Source organism: Mytilus trossulus, chromosome 10 (genome assembly GCF_036588685.1).
Source record: "Mytilus trossulus isolate FHL-02 chromosome 10, PNRI_Mtr1.1.1.hap1, whole genome shotgun sequence".
NCBI classification, from domain to species: Eukaryota; Metazoa; Mollusca; class Bivalvia; order Mytilida; family Mytilidae; genus Mytilus; species Mytilus trossulus.
The window spans coordinates 41813927-41833559 of NC_086382.1; the positions used below are offsets into that span (position 1 = coordinate 41813927).

Below are 19633 nucleotides of genomic sequence, written 5' to 3' on the forward strand. Positions count from 1 at the left end.
GTATAAAAATTAAATAGTAGTACACGGGAAATGGCAAAGTTCACCATGTTCACGAAGTCTAGTCTGATTAATCATTAAAAAAACAAAAGTCCGAGGAAAGGGGAGGGGGGGGGGCGTACGCCCTCTATGCCCCCCTCTGGATCCGCCACTAAATTAAAAGTCCGAGTAGAAGTATCGGAAACCAGTTCATATTGACTGAATCCTATAGTCTGTTATCACGAAACCCAAAAAGGTTTACCAAGTTTGTTTTCACTTTTATCATATTTTTACAATGATAATTTTGATAATTTTCTTTAAATTTTAAGAAGGGAAAATTCTGTTAACAGTTAATTTTTAGCGTTTTCTTTTATTAATCATTCAATATTCATTATATTTTTAGACAATGCATTTCTCTAATCTTTATTTTTTTTGCCCATTATTCTCTAATCTTCATTTTTTAAGGGCATTATTCTCTAATCATTTAACCCCATCCAAACCCTCTTTATCCTGGGTTGAGAACCCATTTTAGAATTGCTGGATCCGCCCCTAATACAAATGGCTTGCTCTGAGCTACTTGCGGTTACTCGTGATTAACAATACCATAAACCAGTTGAAATCGGCTACGAATAATCGCTCAGAAATAAAATTATCTGGGATTATCTGTACATCCTTGATGTATAGTCCTAGGTATAGCTTATAAGTGTTTATTGAAATATGGATGGACCCGAATTATAGTTTAAATCACCGAAAGAAGTTATTTACCGTGGATACTGCTTTTTCGATTTTATCAGTTTTAAGCTGATTTCCATGAAAAAAAATATAGCGTCCTAATTTACATTTAGAGTTCACAAAAAGTTCGAAATTTAAAGATACAATATTTCAAGCACTGCCTAATTGTAATCAATCCGGAAATAATAACCTGATCCGAGCCGACGTTTATATTTCCTTATATGGTAATATTGAGGACTTCCTGTTTATCAACCGATCCATGTGTGAAATATCATATGAGTAACAGTTTCCAGAAGCTCTGATATCATTCCAAGCTTCAAAGATAAACATGGACGTAAGTTAATTAGTATGGTGTTACTTATGATGTTTTAGAATAACTTTTTACATGATAAATAGTGAGAAACTCATTGAAAATTGTCAAAATTAATGATGAGATCGAAGTTTATCAACTAACAGCTAGGCAATATTCCCCGATCAGGAGACAGTGTCCATATCTGGAGACAATCTCCCGATCTGGAGACAAATTGATTCAAAACACACCAAAGATCATGAATATAGTCAGATGTATCTCGATTTGGAGACAATGTTAACATGGTTAAAGCCGCCGATCTCTACTTTTTTGCGCCAGCACAGTTTTATATAGTATATCTTATATTGTGTCTCTTGATTGGGAGAAAATCTCCTAATCGGGAGACAAATTACATTATTCCATGTCTCCCAATTTGGAGACATCTCTAGATTGGGAGACTGTCTCCCGATTGGGGAATATTGCCTAGTTGAACTAATCAAATAGTATATTAAAAGCTAACAAATCCTGTTGTTTATACAAAATAATTATGATTCTTTGAAATGGTTTAAGTTGTTGGCTGCCTGTAGTCATGTCTCAATAAATAGATATTAGAATAATGAGTTATCAATCTTCACTGATATAGTAAACAGATTTGGTTTGTTCACTTCCTTTTAAAAATGATAATAGAAAAATAATATATAAGTCTTCCATTTGTGTCTGACAAAATGTTCATATTTATTTGATATCAGGTAACAGGCATCTCTTTGGTAACAGGGGGCAGCTCCAGCCATTTTAAAAAATGGGGGTTCCTGACCCTGGATAAAAAAGGGGGTGTTCCAATTAAATGTATAGTATACATGCTCATTCAAATGCATTGTTTGTCAAAAAAAGGGCAGGTTTCAACCCTCAGAACCCTCTCACTGGAACCACCATAGACTTAAGTAAAAGATGAATAGGCCTGGAAATTGTACCTGTGACCTGCTCTTTGGTTAGGTTGTTCTCTTTGACACATTCCCTGTTTTCATTCTCCATTTTAAATTTATCTTTTCTTATTCTTTATGCAAATACAAGTAATTATTAAATAAATGAGTCTGGTTAGTGATGAGTGTACATCTGATATTTTAGATTTTTGAGTGGTAAATAACACTTTCCATACAATGTATTTTGGTTACATGTAGATAGTGTTGTGCGCAGCACAGTAAATTCTATTGAAAATATACTATTTCCTTTGTAATAATGGTAATAGAGCTAGAAAGTGTTGTGAACAGCACAGAACATTTCAGTACAGAATAAACATGGAATTTATTAAAAATTTCAATAACAAGAAATTAAGCAAATTCCATAATTAAAAAAAAAAAAAAAAAATTCCAAGTTCAAATAATAGCCTGTTAGTTGTTTATCAAATGTTCACGATGTGGTCTGGACATTTCCATGGGGAATACATGTATGATAATCAAAGGGGAATATGAAGATTTGTTCAATGACAAGTGGGATTATAAGTCTCAACCAATCAAATATTGATATACATGTAACTATCAACATGATCAATATGTATATATAAACAGTGGAATATTATATTTTAGGACCCAAATGCAGATACACAATGGAATGATATTCTCCGACAGAAAGGAATTCTTCCACCAAAAGAAGAGAAAGAAATTACAGAGGATGACATCATTAGTATGGTAGAAAACACAATAGATGAAAAATCACATGGTAAAAATTTCATAGTAATCTGATCTGTTTAGATTGTATATCACAAGCATTTATACACATGCAATGTATCTCAAGACTCATGGTAATTTTGAACCAAACTTGGCCAGTATGTTAAAAAGAACATTTAACTACTGAACTGTTCTCCCCAGGGCCTTTTAGCATCATGTTAATGTGATGCTATAATCCTAAATGTGATGCTATAATCCTAAATGTGATGCTATCTGAATTGGTTTTCTTATAAATTATGTTATGGATGTGATACTTTAATTTTTAGAAACAAGATGGTATTTCAATTTCCCCTTAATATATTTACCAGGATGCTAAATAAAATATCTAGGGAGAACATTCATGTATATGTAAAATCTATTTCAAAATGCATTTATACATCTCTATACTCTATATTCACCTCTGCAAATATCATTTCTTCTAAAACAACTGGATCACAATCTATATCATGTATATTAAGGTGTCTGAATTAAAAATGTGTACAATGATACTGCCTTCTAACCATCATATTCAATTCTTATGGAACATATTATTCTTATAAACGACTATGTTTAAGTATGTTAAATTATAATTCAAATCTGAGAGTTTAAGGTTTTTGTGGACATGAGATTTGTAGCCACTGACATTTTAAGGCAGTTAAAAGAAAACAACATTAACTTACCACGCTTACTGTCAATTAATTAAGCATTTCATTTAAGAAAAATAAGAAGGGCTCAGGTTATCACGATATCATTAACTAAACTTTTTATTATAGGTAAAGCATTTGATGACATGACGTTAGATGAATTGAATGAAAAAGAGGATGATATTGATGAAGAAGAAGAAAGAATCTTTGAAGCATACAGGTAAGATTTTACAAGCCAATTCTTGTGGAGTTGATGTCAATTTTAAACACAAGCTTGTGTTTACTGTTAAGTATTATTTCATTCAATTTAATTATTTCAAAATAGGTTGATAATTCATAAGATTGACATGTAGCATGCAAAGGTTAACAAAAATTGTTAAAAGGGTCAGGATTCACACTCAGAGATGAGTCCTGATTTCATGAAAATTTGTTTGTCACTCACAATTAAAATAGTCCTAAGATGAAATTTGTTTGGACTCGCAATTAAAAAAGTTCTAAGATGTATTAAGACTGAAATATTATGTATAAACTGAACAGACATATCATTTTATAGCAAAAGTTTGAAAATAATCTGTGTGATTTTATGTCTTTTCATTGCTTTATTAGGTCATGGAGACTGAAATATATAAATTATATAAGATATCTTCTTCTTACCTTAAGGACCCACTGTGGCCAAAAATCTTAAGTAAGAACCCTGAAATTTAGTATCTAGAGACTAACAAAACGACACAGCATACTGATACTTCATTGTTCTTAAAGCTTGTTCAAAGCAAATTTCAACTTAGTAATAAACCTTATTCCTAGGCTTAAGTATCAGTCCGGACACATACAATTGATTTACTATAAAGACATCATACCTGAGTGTTAGACAATAATTCTTATTATATTCTATAATCAATACAATTATTAAATTTATTGTTTAATTTAACAGGAGACAAAGAATGGCAGAAATGAGGGAAGCTAGTATGAAAGCCAAATATGGATGTGTCAAAGAAATATCAAAAGTAGATTATGTAACAGAAGTTAACCAAGCAGGAGAGGGTGTATGGGTAGTGTTACATGTGTATAAAAATGAGTAAGTTATTTTTAAACACAGCTTGGTAGAACTTGATTTTGAAATTCAATGAAACGAGTTCCTAAAAAACACAGAAAATTCTAAGATTAGGAAATATAACATATATCCCATCCAATATCGACATATACTGATTTAAAGATAGATGTTTCTATTGATTCTTTTGTTGGCCAGAGAAATATAACCTCCAGTAAAAGTAATAATAATATCCAGGATGAAAACATCATATAAACTTCTTTCGTCTAGACTGACACACTTCACCTCTATTAAGTGAAATCCTTTCTGATAATATTTCTCTTCCTATCCAGCTGTATAAAACCTACACATTTATAATCTCAAGTCAAAATAAGAGGTCACCTCTTTATAAAGTCAAGTTTTCTATGGTCCCAAGAGGGATCTTTATAAACAAACTTGATTTTTGTCGAGCCTTCGACTTTAGTCGAAAAAGCGAGACTAAGCGATCCTTCATTCCGGCGTCAACAAATATTCACTCTGTGGTTAAAGTTTTTGAAATTTTAAAAACTTTCTTAAACCATACTGGATTTGTACCAAACTTGGACAGAAGCTTGTTTATGATCATAAGATAGTATCCAGAAGTAAATTTTGTGAAAATAAAATTCCATTTTTTCCGTATTTTACTTATAAATGGACTTAGTTTTTCTGCGGGAAAACATTACATTCACTCTGTGGTTAAAGTTTTTGAAATTTTAATATCTTTCTTAAACTATCCTGGATTTATACCAAACTTGGACAGAAGCTTGTTTATGATCATTAGTTAGTATCCAGAAGTAAATTTTGTAAAAATAAAATTCTGTTTTTTTCGTATTTTACTTATAAATGGACTTAGTTTTTCTGTGGGAAAAGTTTTTCTGTGGGAAAACATTACATTCACTCTGTGGTTAAAGTTTTTAAAATTTTAATAACTTTCATAAACTATTCTTGGTTTGTACCAAACTTGGACAGAAGCTTGTTTATGATCATAAGATAGTATTCAGAAGTAAATTTTGTAAAACGATAAATCCATTTTTTCCGTATTCTACTTTAAATGGACTTAGATTTTCTGCCTGCAACATCAACTCTGTGGGTATATTATTTTTAATTTGTACCAAAGTTGGACAGAAGCTTGTTTATGATCAAAAGCTAGTATCTAGAAGGAAATTTTGTTAATATTTTGTACCTGTGTATCTGTATTTTACTTATAAATGGACTTAGTTTTTCTTCCAGTTAGCATTACATCAAGTCTGCAGTTAAAGTTTTTAAAATATTTATTAGATTCATAAACTATCCTGGATTTTTACCAAACTTGGACAGATTCTTCTTACAATCAAAAGATAGTATCAAGCAGAATATTTTTATTGATTTTTTCCCTAGATTTTGTTGAGCCTGGAATTTACAGCAAAAGTAGGCGAGACACTGGGTTCCGCGGAACCCTTACAAATTTTTGTTATTAAGCCTGCCATTTACAGCAAAAGTAGGCGAGACACTGGGTTCCACGGAACCCTTACAAATTTTATATTTTTAAAGAAAAAAATATTGTAGATTCATTTATTTTCGTTGGTTACCAATTTTCTTGGATATCTAATTTTTGGGTTTTGCAAAAGTCTGCATACAAGCCAGTGGAAAATTTACAATTTGTTGAATATTTAAATTTGTGGTTAACCTGTACCCACCAAATCCACAAAAATTGATATCCAACTAACAGTACTGAATGCACAGTTTTTGTTTTCTTTAAAAAATATAACATATACTGAAACTGTGCTTATTATTAGATTGTCAAGTTATTATGTATTGCAATTATATTCTATGTGATTACTGAAACTGTGCAATTATAGATTGCCATGTTAAAATTTATTTAAATTTCTTTTTCAGTATTCCTTTATGTAAATTAATCAATCAACATATCATGAACTTAGCGGCAAAATTTCCTGAAGTTAAATTTTTACGAAGTGTATCATCTGTGTGCATTCCTAATTATCCAGACAAAAACCTGCCAACAATATTTGTGTATTATGAGGGAGATATGAAGAAACAGTTTATAGGACCACATGAATTTGGTGGAATGAATTTTACGCAAGATGGTAGGTCATGATATAACTTATACAGAACGTTAGATTATAAAGGTCTTAAATGCCTGTATATACAAATGTAGCTGAGATGTTTAAGAAGTTTCCAACCCTATTTATCTGAGAAAAAAATCATAAAACTTGTATAATTAAGGTGGTATGGGTGTCTTTCACCATCTTGGATTGTAAAAAACAGAGAATCTAAGGTCCATATTTTCTATTAAGTTAGTAAAATTTGATGCAGGAATGCAGATATATAATGTGAATTTTCATTTAAAAGAACCAATTTATAAGAATATAACTTAGAAATATTAATATGTTTACAAGTGTAGATTATTTTTTATATTTTTTTTTAATATTTTCAAATTGGCAATTTAAGAGGAGGTAACTCTAAAACAGTGCATTTTCTGAAGGACTCTACATGAAATTTTCCTATTTTGTCTTTTAGCCGAAAAAAACGTACGGTGACCCTATCCTTTCTTTTGATATTCTCAAAGCATTGTCAGAAAGCAATCTTTTCCTTATTTATTTTACAATTCTATCATTTTGTTTAGTTTCTATTCACAAAATGGTGTTTTTTCCTGTTTAATCCATACAAAATTTGTCATTTTGTCACAACCTGTAGCTTGAGAAAATGCGCGGTGACCTATCATTTTTATGATATTTTTGAACATGTATCAATAGATACTACATTTTGACAAAGTATGAACAAATTCTATCATTTTTATTTTAGACTCCCATACCACCTTAATCTTTAAAGTACCTGTATTGCAGTAGTTTCAGTTACAAGAAACCAATTAAATATTGATTTCTTGCTCCGGTATTATGATTTATCTAATTGGAAATAATTGTTGTCATTTTCAAAGTGAAACACCTATGATTCATAAAGCAACATGTTCCCAATATATTTTTTTCACTAACTAGAAGTCATTTAATTGACTTTCATCAAAATAAAATAGAATTTGCACAATGACATTTTGTAGTTATAATTTGGAGAATGTTTTGGTAAATTCTAATAAAGGGTTTGAGAATGATTTGGGGAATCCAAATCGGTACTTCTCAGATAAAGAAATAACTAAATCCATAATTTTCTCATTGAAATTCCAAAAAGTTTTTGGATAGACATGATAGAAAACAAAATTAAAAGTGCGGAACAGTATATTTTGGTGAATTGTCTAATTAAGTTTCTTGAAATTCTAATTATGGATTTAGAAGAACAGATACAAATATGTTCTGTAGTGTGTACAATCTTCAAAATGATTTGCATGAAAAAATTATAAAGAAAATGATAAAAATTTTCATTGGAGTAATAAACTGTGAATGGTACATGTATCACAAAATAATGATATTGGTATAATAATGAAAAAATTCAAATAAAAACAGATGAATAAATTTGTGTATATTTTTTTTACAGAATTAGAATGGAATCTATCAAAAATTGGAACAGTAAAAACAGAATTAGAAGAACCACCTAAAAAATCAATATCAGATGTAATGGATCGTGCAATGAAAGAGAATACGATAGACGATTGTGATGATGACAATGATTGGTGATAATTACTTATCATTTATGTATATAATATATGTATTTATTGTAAATAAACATACTTTTATCATCATTTAACTGTGTAGTTTTAAGTCTGGCATACAAATTTGGACTATGATCTACTTACTGGAGTTATTTCCCTTTATAAAAAAAAAAGATGATGTGTTGTGATTGTCAATGAGAAAACTCTTCACCAGTTATCAAATGAAACAGAAATATTAAAGCAATAATAGGTCAATTAGAATGGAACCTTCAATAATAAGCAAAACCCACAACACATATTTGTTATCCATCCGATTGATATGTGCTTGCTGAACATCTTGTGGCACATAGGTCATTGATATTAAGAAAGAGGTTTACATAGGAACTTAGAACCTTGCTTTCTAATAATGTTGATGGATATGTATCATAACCAGTAGAGGAACCACTTAAAATATCAAAACCCAATGTCATGACACAAGGACTATTCCATAAATACATGAGACAGGTGCCGTGCACCCAGAGTAGTCACTTTGAAATTTGAACTTTTGTGCAATGCCAATGTAAATTTCTGAAAATTTCCTCCAGGTGGTTGCCCCAAATTCAAAATGCCTTTGTATTTGTCTTGTTCTGTTGTCCATCTCTAGATTAATTTTCAAAAAAAGATGTATTTGAAGGAAGATTATGAATCATATTGTTTACTTTGCAGTGTAATTATTTTATACAATATACAAACTATTGAAAGGATTTGAAAAATTTGCTCTCCTATGCCCTATACATAAAATTAAGACTGTTTGGTATAAGTGTCAATGAGACAAATATTCACCGGAGACCAAATAATATAGATGTATGTCTAATAAATGGGAGACATTTTATTGAGTCTATTAAAACAGATAAATATGTTGTGGTGTATTTTTGTTTGGACATTTTTAAGGTTCTTAATGAAGTGTATTCTGATTCCAGAAGTAATTAATGGAGAACAGGAGTGCACACCCTGAAATGCTAGCTTACTGTTGGATGATTGATTTTATGATGATGAAAGTCTAAGTTAAAGATATTTCCACAATAGTTACATAAAATTAACTTTTTTAGATTTGTAACAATGAGGTCAAGGATGGATTAATCTTGTCAGACACCTTACAGTTAACCTATACACAAAAATATAGTTGACCTAATCCTACAAATATTTGATAAATAGACCAAAACACAAAATCTAGTCAAGGTCAGATGCCAGGCAGACATGTACACCTTACCACATTCCTATATAACAAATATAGTTGTCCATTTGCTAAAAGTACGTGAAAAAGAGATCAAACACAAAACCATTAATTAATACACCTTGAAAATACAGACCTAATCACATAACTTGAACCATGATCACTGATCCTCAAAATGAGGCAAATGTCAGGTGAATCCTGTCTGATGGACATGCAGTTGAGCAAGGAAGCTTTATACCAACTATAGTTAGTATATTACCGTACTCATAAACAGTGAGAGATTAATATTACAAAATAAAACAAAAACAAAAACAGTCGCTGAACCATAAAAATGAGGTCAAGGATAATGGACTTATGACAGAAGGAAATTCCTAACAGGTTTCTGTATACAAGGTTTGAAGCATCTTCAACCTTCTAAAATATAAAGCTGTAAACATTTTACTCCAGCTCCTCCACCTATTAGTTATCCCTATGTTTCTGACATATTGGTTTATATAGTATCTAAAAAAACAGACTTCACCAGGAAAACATAAAGATTGATGAATGAACAATGAAAATGAGTTCCATGTCAGATGACCCTTGCCAGACAGACATGTACATATTATAACCATTCCATCTTGGGACTTACTATATAAGGGCCAACAAATGCCCTTTTTCAACCCACAAATTACTGACAAAAATAAAATAGAGGATCAAACATGCCTTACCCAGTCAGTAGATAATTGTAACAAATGTTTATCTTCTTTTTGATGAGTATAAATTCTACCTGGATAACAATATACTAGTAAGTAGATTTTAAGTCAGTATATCTTTTAACAGCTTGTTTTCCAGAGATTACACTTCAAGTAACATTTATGAGAGAATTTGTTTTTAAGAAGACAGTCCCAATCAAAAGAATGTTCAGATTATAAATGTTTATGAAAACCTTGATTTTGAACAACTTATTAGACAACTGAACTATCAAGACCCTTTAAGGAGGCTCGCAGGTACAAAAATTTCAGCAAAAAATTAAACATTTGTTTTTTCATTACAAATTTTATTTATTACAATATTAGTTATTTCTTTATGATATAAAACAAATTGATTTGGTTTGACCCCAGATGACTTTTAAAATGTTTATATCATTGAAAAAGCTCAAAATTATCTCCCTTTGGTGCAAAAACACGAAGAATAAAAAGTTATGTAACTCTGAAGTCAACATTTTTTTCTACTTTCTGTTTGCTGTTTTTACTAGGCCGCACCACTTCCAGTAAACATGATATCCTTTCACTTTTCTGGATTTATGTCCCCCAAAAGATGCAAGAATTTTTTTTCAATCTATATACATGTTTCAATTCTGCATAAACCTATAATCAAACAGAAAAAATTGAGTCCAGAAAAAAGTGGACTATTTTGTTTCCCTCCATGTTTTGACATGCAACGGAAACTGGAGTTGTAATACAAGACTGGTACCTATAACCTTTTTTTAATAATTCTGTGTAACATATACATGTATTTTGTATAAAGAAAAGACTTCAGTAGCAGATATTCTCTGTGAATTTTGAAACATACAGCATGCATTTTTCTCTTTGTTGAAGGCCACACAGTATGTCTATAATTGCTTGCATCCCCTTCATTTGACCTTTGGTAGATTTTTGTCTCATTGGCAGTTATACCAAATCTTTTATTCTTAATAGAAAAGAAAAGAACATCATAATTAATAGTTTTTATTGCTCATTTTGTAAAAATATATAAACTGATAACAAATTTTTGATAAACATATAATTTTATAAATAAATATTTTGATCACAGATGTTAAAGGACGGAATAAAACATCTATTGTATAAAAGGCAGAAATAAAAAATCTATTTACCTAACCCAATAAACATAATATGTAAATGTATCTATAAAAAAAATATTGCAAGAAAGAAATAAACAATATAATGAGCATAAAAAAAAGAGTTACATATGCCAAGGATTTGTATAGTAAGAAAAATCCTTGCATATGCAAAATGGATTAAGACATTGCTTAGGAAAACCACTCTATTTGAAATATAAAATATAAGGCACTCAACATTTTAACATTCTTTTCCTTTTCCTAGGTTAATTCTGGATAGAGAGATGTTATCAAAATTCATTTTTCTAAAAGCAATGAGTGATTTAAGAAAAGTATAGTAATTTTATTTTAAACCATTAAAGAATAAGATTTTTTTAAAATTGTCTACAAGATATTTTTTTTGCATAAATCCCTTTTAGTAACATATTACCATTGAATTCATACAAACTACATACTGTTACATTTATTTAAATCACAATGCATGAGATAAAACAATTGAACATCTTACTTTTTCAAGTATTTTCAGAGATTCTGTTTACGGCCTTCTCAATATATGTTGCATCAGTGGCGGATCTAAATTTTTATAAGAGGGGGCCGCTCCAGTCATGCTTCAGTGATTCCCTATATAATCAACCATTTTTTTTTCTCAAAAGGAGGGGGGGGGGCTATGGCATCAACTGTTAATGGTAACATTTACTATTCACTGTATATGAAATGGAGAGGCAGTTAAAAAAATAATAATGTAATATCTAAATTTACAGAGCATTGATGAAATTGCACTACTTTGTCTTAATGGTAACCCATTACAACAGAATTTGTCACATGGTTTATTCTATATAAACGGTTTCAGAATAACATCCTAAAAACTAATTACCTCTTCAAACAAAAATCAGGTAAAATAAAGTTAAGCTGCAAAGCATCTAGATATAAATTTAAGCTTTTTCATGTTAGGAATAACTGTGCAGCATTTTAGAATTGCTGGTGTCATTGTATGTTAATATTTCTGTTGCTAACTAAGTTAGGTGAAAAACTGATATCAGCAACTGTCACATTTGAGATTGATGTCGACTATTATAAAGATACAGTACAGTTATTCCTAAAATTACATTGGGGTAATTTGTATTCAAATGCACTTCTTTTATTGTCCCCATATAATTAATTTTTAATTACAAGACAAATTTTTAAAAAGTTCTAATACTTAAAACTGAAAACTTATTATGATAAATAAATTAATTGTTGATCCATGTAAGCATAAGATAAAAAAAAAAAAATCTGGTCAAAATGTGTCGTTTTTTCTTTAACTCTTAAATGTTTTTTTTAGTTTGAAAGACTTTGTCATTAACGACATTTATCGAGCTTTCTTTCTCTTTTCCCGAAGTTTAGCTTCTTTCTTCTTCTTTTCCTGTTCTCCAATAGGTCTGAAATTAAAAAAAAACCATGTCATCAGGCTGTTGGTTTCATCCTTGTCATGGCAGGACATTTTAGCTTCTATATGATATGTTATTAGTTTAAGGTCATATATTGACCAATAGTTCTTCACATTTACATCATATTATCGCTTATCAATTGTATCAATTATACCACATCTTCTTAATTATATAATATCAGATAGAAGTGGCCATAGAGGAATAAATTACATAAAAAAAATTATTAAGAAAGAATTCCATTTTCCCCCCCATTTTTTATCTAATGATACAAAAAGTAACTTGTTTTGTCAGCTGTACAATTCCTTGTAAAGCTTATCATGCATATTCTTGTTCGTTTCTAATTCAATCAAATGAATTCATTGAATGTAAAAAAATAGTCTTTTTCATCAAACATAAAATAATATTTTTGTGGGCATTACATGAAAAGGTGTTTATAATCATTTAATTGTTATTACTCAATCTAGGTTCAATCTTCAAATAATTAATAAAATTAGTGCTAGTTAAATGAAACAGCTGCAAGGAAGCTTATCAGAACCATAAGAAATTCCTTGAGATCAGAAATTCTTTGAAGATAACCCATATCTTTTAATGCAGTATACTAACTTACAAAATAGTATGTCATAGTCTGGCAAACATACCAATAGAATTCAACAGCTCTTGACAATAAAACAACTGAAATTACCTCATATAAGTTTCCATTGGCCAGTTTATAAAATATGAGTATACAAAAGCTCTGTTAATTCCCTGACTATGTCGTATCTTGTTTAGATTAGATTTAGCATCAATATTCGTATCTCTTCTTTGTATGGCTTCTTCTCTTCGTTTTTCTGTATCTTGTTTCATTCTGTCTCTTACTTCCTCTTCTAATTGAAGAAGCTTTAAGGAATAACAGTCATATATTAGATTTGTATTATTAAAAATTATCACTTTCTAGATAGAGGGGGGATAGGAGGGGTCCTAATCCCGAAATCCTTGACTTAAAAACACGAAATCCTGCACTTAAAAACACAAAATCCTGAGGTCCAGAAATTCAAAAAACAGAAAGGGTCAATCACGAAATCACGAGCTTAAAAACACTTGATCCCAGAGTCCTGAAAAAGGTCTTATTCCCCCCTAAATAGATACATGTACCAATTTACAGGATTTGGTAAAAGGTTTCAGCCTAATGGTTACTTAATTCTGTCAATCATTCAATCTGAACTTCAAATACTACACAACTGCATGTACTCAATCTGAACTTCAAGTACTACACAACTGCATGTACTCAATCTGAACTTCAAGTACTACACAACTGCATGTACTCAATCTGAACTTCAAGTACTACACAACTGCATGTACTCAATCTGAACTTCAAGTACTACACAACTGCATGTACTCAATCTGAACTTCAAGTACTACACAACTGCATGTACTCTGAACTTCAAGTACTACACAACTGCATGTACATACATTTTGTTCTAAGAAGCAAGTCAATACTGCAGAAATTACAGAAGTCTGGAGAGGAACAATTTTTACAAAACTACTCAAGTTGAAGAAAAGTTAGCAAAAGCAACTGGACCCAAAGACATCTCATCACTTATAGACATTTTCTTGCAAGAGCCATAATTAAATATTGATGAACTTGAGTAAAATGCATACAATCTGAATTATCGCTAAACATCTATAAATATAAACAAGTGGAAAGCTGGCACTACCAACTGTTGCTCCCTGAACTGCACATCTATTAAGAGAAAACCCTTTAATTCAAATTATTCAATATACAAGTATGTTTGGAGGAAAAAATAAAACAAGTACTACTATTGCAATATCTGTATTTAAATGTATTACAGTAGTAAATCAAAGGGAGACTTGAGTATAATAAACCAAAACAACAACTAAGCAAGACTGAACTTCAAGGAGTTAAAAAAAAACCAGGTTTTTAAAAACCAAATTGATCTGTCATCTAAGTCAATATATGAGATGTTAACATCAGTAAAATTCTGCTGCCTATTTTTATTACAGTAACCTAGACCTTTGACCTGTTGACCGAAAAATCTAAACTTCTTTCAAGTTCCTATATCTTCCTTCTGTATAAGTTTCAATCATATTTTAAATACTGAGGGAAACTCAAGCTACTTATAGTAAACCCTTTTACCAAATTATTTTTTTATTCTTAGTAACTGTAACCTTGAGCTTTGACCCATAAAACAAAAACATTACTCCTACCAAGCAAGTAAACCCAAAATCCTTTCCAATTTTTTTTATTTTCCACAACAGTGACTTTGACCTTTGAAAATTTGTAATGTATGCAAGATACAACAGTGTTTTTAAAGAACGCTTTCAAAATTAAACATTAGATCATGAATACCCTCACCTAAAATTATATCAGATGCTATCTAATACTATAACAAATTACTAAATCTACAGGATTTTATTTCATAGGTTTAAATGTGTATGATGTAATAAGCTACCTCATTTATTCTTGCCCTTTCTTCTGCCTGTCTCCTCAATTCTTCCTGTTGTTTTCTATCCAATTCTTCCACTTGTCTTTGTTCCTCTAAAGCAGCTAGTTCCCTGTTACAATAAATAACCATGTATATATTTGACTCAATAAGGACTGTGAAAGTTTCATGTAGAAAGATTAAAATCACAAGATTCTAAATTAAATCCAACAGATGGCGATACTTGGAGTAGCTACTGAAAAGTTTCACCCATTATAAAGATGTTTTTGCATGTGAAAGTTTGTACAGAAAGATTGAAATCATAAGATTCTAGCTAAAATCCAACAAATGTCGCCACTTCTAGTACACAAGGTTTACCCATCACTTTAAAGATGCAATTGTAAAGCCCCTTACTTGCTGCCTCATTTTTCAAGGTTCAATTGCTGTTTGATACCTCAAAACTATTTTTTTTTAAATGTGAAACTATCAAAATGAGAAAACCTTTGCCCATATCTACTTTTCTTACCTCTTTCTCCTTTGTTCCTCTAACAGAGCCTCTTTCTGAGCTTGAACAACTTCTTGTTGTTTCCTTATTTCATCTTGCTCCACCTGAATTCTTCTCAGCTCCTCTTGTTCAATCTGCATATAAATTAAAAAGTTATGGAGAAAACTAGCTCACTTATAAAATGATAGTTTCAAAAATAATTCACTCTTTAAAAAGAATTTTTATAGACTAAGACACAAAGCACTCTCAATATTCAAATATCAAAGGTAATGCTTTTAATATCCAGAGAATGGTTTACTTTTTTAAAATTGTTATTTGGATGGAGAGTTGTCTCATTGGAACTCACACCACATCTTCCTATATCTATCAAAACAATGGACATGTAGGTGTACATCTAAAATTTGCATTAAAAATAAAGGTCCATATTCTTGAAATCACAAAAAGGTCCTCCCCCCTCCCAAATCTACAAAGCAATCAATAAACAGACAAGAATATCTTCATCTTTTCAAATGACTGTTTTACTGTTAAAATAGTTATCAATTGTACACATTACAAACCTCTTCCTCTAAAGCTCTTCTTCTATCTTCTTCTTCTCTTTCTTGCCTGGCAAATTCGTCTTCCATTTCCTGGGAAAATGTAGATTTCAAAAATAAGCGCATTCGTTAGTAAATAAAACATGATCTGTAAAATTCAATTTAAATTGAGACTGTTTTCTTTTGAATTGACGACAGGAAAATTTAGCAATATAAATATTTTCCTTTTTGTCTTGCATATTTATCACGACAGCTGACAGAACAAAACTTTTAATCAGAAAGTATAAACCTCTGTAGGCATTTCTGATAAAAACAAATTATCTTAATCTATATCTAAGTATCTATCTTACCTTTCTCTTCTTTTCTTCTTCCTTTTCATCTTCCTCTTTTTTAAGCCTTTCTTCTTCTTGTCTTTTCTTTCTTTCTTCGTCATCCATCAACATCATGATTTTTTGAAGCTCCCTCTGGCGAGCCTCCTCTTTCAATTGTTTCTCCTGTTGTTTCCTATCAATCAACTGCTGTCTTTTCCTAGCTAATTCTTCTTTCTTCAGTTTTGCTTTTTCTTCCATTCTTTTTATCCTTTCTTCTTTCAATGCCTGTCTGACATCTGCTTCAGTCTGTTCAGCCATGTAAGCCTCTCTTTCAATTCTTTCCAATTCCATTTGTACTTCCTGTTGAATATGAATATATAGATGATGAAATTAATGAAACAATTCAATATTAATACACTACTTCAAATTCAATAGGGTTTATGGTAAATTTGGTTTAAGTAATAGGATTATCCACCAACAAAAAATAAACTAAAAAAGTAACAAAACAGAAAGAGAATCCTATTTTCTCTGACACCTACAACATTTTTTCCATCACCAAATCCAAATAACTCCCAAATTGATTCTAATAATAAAAAAAACCAACAGAAATACCTATACCAACTTTATTAATGAATTCTTCAATTTGTAGACCATTTTTCGCTTTTTTAGGCAATTAATCTCTATATCTTTATATCTAAGAACCCATTTTTCTGTATTCTTGATATTTTGTTTGACCTTTTCTTTTAAATTCTTTGAAATGCACACTGACCGTCTGCTATTCTGATAATAATCAGTTATTTTGGCAATCAATTATATATAGTTCAGAATTGAGAATAAAACTAAACAATAGAAAATGTTGAAAAAATATTACCTTCATTTTATAACTTAAGCAAAACTATTACCAGTGGAACAAATAATTTTGCCCTTAATTGTATTATGCAGTCACACACAAATTCCAGACCAAATTTCTGATTTTCTATACTAGCAATAAAATCACTCATAAGTTTCAACATATCTAAATAACCCTATAGTGAAACTTTCTTCCGTAAAAAAACAAATTTTACATGAAATATTCCAACACCACACTGCATAGTTTACTTACATTGTCTGTCTAAAAACAAAATCATATTTATTTATTAGTAGTTAATCCCTTTTTATATTTCAACAGCACAAGATTGGAGCTATAATAAAGGGAGCATACATGGTCATATGGGAGTATGGGATACATGTATTCCATAGGGGTCAACCAGGTCATGATGGTATCTATAAAACTTTGAAAAGATGACTTCAGTTAAGTTTTCATATAAACCTTGACTTTTATTTAAGAAATAATTCCTTCATGTCATGCTCTATGCTCATTTTAACATGGGTAGGCATTATATTTGTCGATATTTTACACTGAGCGTTCGATTCTAATAGGACAAATGAAGTATTTTTATTGGTCGAAGCGTAAGAAAATACCAATAAAACGTTTGGCTTTTCCCGTTTCCTCCCCCAGGAGTCTGTGCATTACAATTCATATTTGGTAAGTTTAAAAACCACGAGCAGGGTAAATATATGTTGTTTTATAAACATATGTAATTAAAGTTTATGCTAGCTGCTTGAATGTATACATTTTAAAGGATAACGATGGAAATAACGTATATATACACAGTAAGTTCGTGCGCATGTGTCAAACATATTTTTTATGCTCATTAGAACACGGCTTTGTTTACAAAGCGTAATAAGGACGTCATATTAGAATTCTAAATGAAAGTCAAGATATAAAGCAGACCTAACTTGATCTGTTGTATCTTTTACTCTAAAATCAATATGATAGATGCAATAAAAAAAGTCACGAAATCATCTTAGCCCATGCATTAATTCTTAACCTTTAGTGGTATTCAAATAGGACCAAAAACAACTGTAGCACACATGGTTGTAAACCAAGATCACAAGACCAACTTGTGAATCATGATCTGTAGGTTAGAAATCCAGTGTCAATGCTGAAAATTAAAGGCTAAGAAAACATCTTATTAACATATACGGCATAAGATAAAAAAGATATTTTGATTTCAACTCTTATATATTGAGTCTACTTAATTTACCTGTAATTTGTCTTTAAATTTCTTATCGTCTGCATCCATACTGTTAGACTGTGCTGCAATCTTCGCCTCTAATGCTTTAATCTCTTCCATACGTTGCTGCAATATCAAGTTATATTAATTTAACCAGATTCATAACGACACAAAAGTCATAGGTTTATTTAGGTTAGGATTTTTATTAAGTTTGAGTATCACTCAGTGACATACATCTCAGTTCAAAAAAAATATCAGTTTTTATAACTTAATGTTCAAAAGTAAAGTTTCTCATTGTAAAACTCCTAATAGCAATTGTATTTAAGTGACAGTCTTTGTAAGAATCAGGCAATTTAGGTAATAATTACCATCATCCTGAGTTAAAAAGTATTAGTCTTTTGTTCGTGTGTGTCTGGTAATATCAAATAACTTGGTTAGAAAATATTCAAATTTTAAAGTAAATTTGGATTTTATTAGATAAATACTTACCATCATAAATTCTGAGTGTAACCCCAATTGCGTCATAGGTCAGATGGAAAATCCCAACTAAAAATAAACGTATTCTCACTGGTCCGGACATATACCCCTGTTTGCCCATATTCTTCCATTCAATTTCCTCAAGACAGAAAACATAAGGAAAGGGGATGAAGGGGAGGTGGGTGGGACCTATAATTTATGATGGTAAGTATTTATCTAATAAAATCCAAATTTACTTTAAAATTTGAATATTTTATAGCTATAAATACGTTACCATCATAAATTCTGAGTAACAGAATCTAACGTAAAGCTGAATCCCCTGTAACAGAAGAAACAGGAGGAAAGTTCAATCTTTGTGCTGAAACTATAGGTCCAAGAGAGTATAAACTCTCGGCAAAAGTAGCCATAGATTGGAGGTAGTGAGATATAAAAGAGTTCTCATTTCTCCAGAAACCTGCAGACAGTACCTCTTCCAAAGATGCACTGTTAAACAGAGCCCAGGATGTAGAGATACCCCTAACATCATGAGCTTTAACATTAAAACTATTTAAAAGTTCTGCCTTAGAAGAACCATAAGCTAAAGATATGCATTTGCATATCCAAGTAGAAATAGTTTTAACAGAAAGATCTGAGATTCCTTTTTTAATAGGAATAAAGAGTCTTGAGTTAGAAACAGAACGTAAACTACACGTTCTTTCCAGATAAATAGAAAGGATTCTTACTGGACATAAAAGTACAGAAATAGAATCGCTAGGGAGTGCAGGAATCACAACTGGTTCTGCACCCTTATCTGGAATCTGATTCTTTGCCAAAAAAGCAGGATCCGTTAAAAGAGTAACAGAAGATTTATCCCTGTTAAATCGAAG

The 19633-nt window shown here is 30.7% G+C and overlaps 2 protein-coding genes across 3 annotated transcripts in view; one reads left to right on the forward strand and one right to left on the reverse strand.

Annotated features, from left to right (window-relative positions):
- Positions 1 to 770: 770 nt before the first annotated feature.
- On the forward strand, positions 771 to 8103 carry LOC134687373 (phosducin-like protein 3). Its single transcript, XM_063547624.1, has 6 exons — positions 771 to 1042; positions 2581 to 2713; positions 3474 to 3564; positions 4276 to 4419; positions 6286 to 6494; positions 7894 to 8103. Exons 1-6 carry the CDS (start codon positions 1037 to 1039, stop codon positions 8031 to 8033), a joined length of 723 nt encoding a protein of 240 aa, XP_063403694.1. The 5' UTR covers positions 771 to 1036; the 3' UTR covers positions 8034 to 8103.
- A 2808-nt stretch (positions 8104 to 10911) lies between these two features.
- Positions 10912 to 19633, reverse strand: part of LOC134687374 (golgin subfamily A member 6-like protein 22) — a 51354-nt gene continuing 42632 nt past the window's right edge. For both annotated transcript variants that reach the window (XM_063547626.1, XM_063547625.1), the window contains exons 16-22: positions 18321 to 18416; positions 16273 to 16593; positions 15947 to 16015; positions 15411 to 15523; positions 14915 to 15017; positions 13147 to 13340; positions 10912 to 12455 (exon numbers count right to left, since the gene is read on the reverse strand). In XM_063547626.1, coding sequence (XP_063403696.1) covers positions 12386 to 12455; positions 13147 to 13340; positions 14915 to 15017; positions 15411 to 15523; positions 15947 to 16015; positions 16273 to 16593; positions 18321 to 18416 — 966 coding nt within the window. In that variant the 3' untranslated portion in view covers positions 10912 to 12385. The remainder of the gene's footprint in view (positions 12456 to 13146; positions 13341 to 14914; positions 15018 to 15410; positions 15524 to 15946; positions 16016 to 16272; positions 16594 to 18320; positions 18417 to 19633) is intronic.

Excerpts from the sequence above, each read along its gene's own strand:
- LOC134687373 (XM_063547624.1), top strand. Across the intron at positions 2,714-3,473 it reads AATAGATGAAAAATCACATG|GTAAAGCATTTGATGACATG; the intron begins GTAAAAATTTCA and ends TTTTTATTATAG. Across the intron at positions 3,565-4,275 it reads AGAATCTTTGAAGCATACAG|GAGACAAAGAATGGCAGAAA; the intron begins GTAAGATTTTAC and ends TTAATTTAACAG.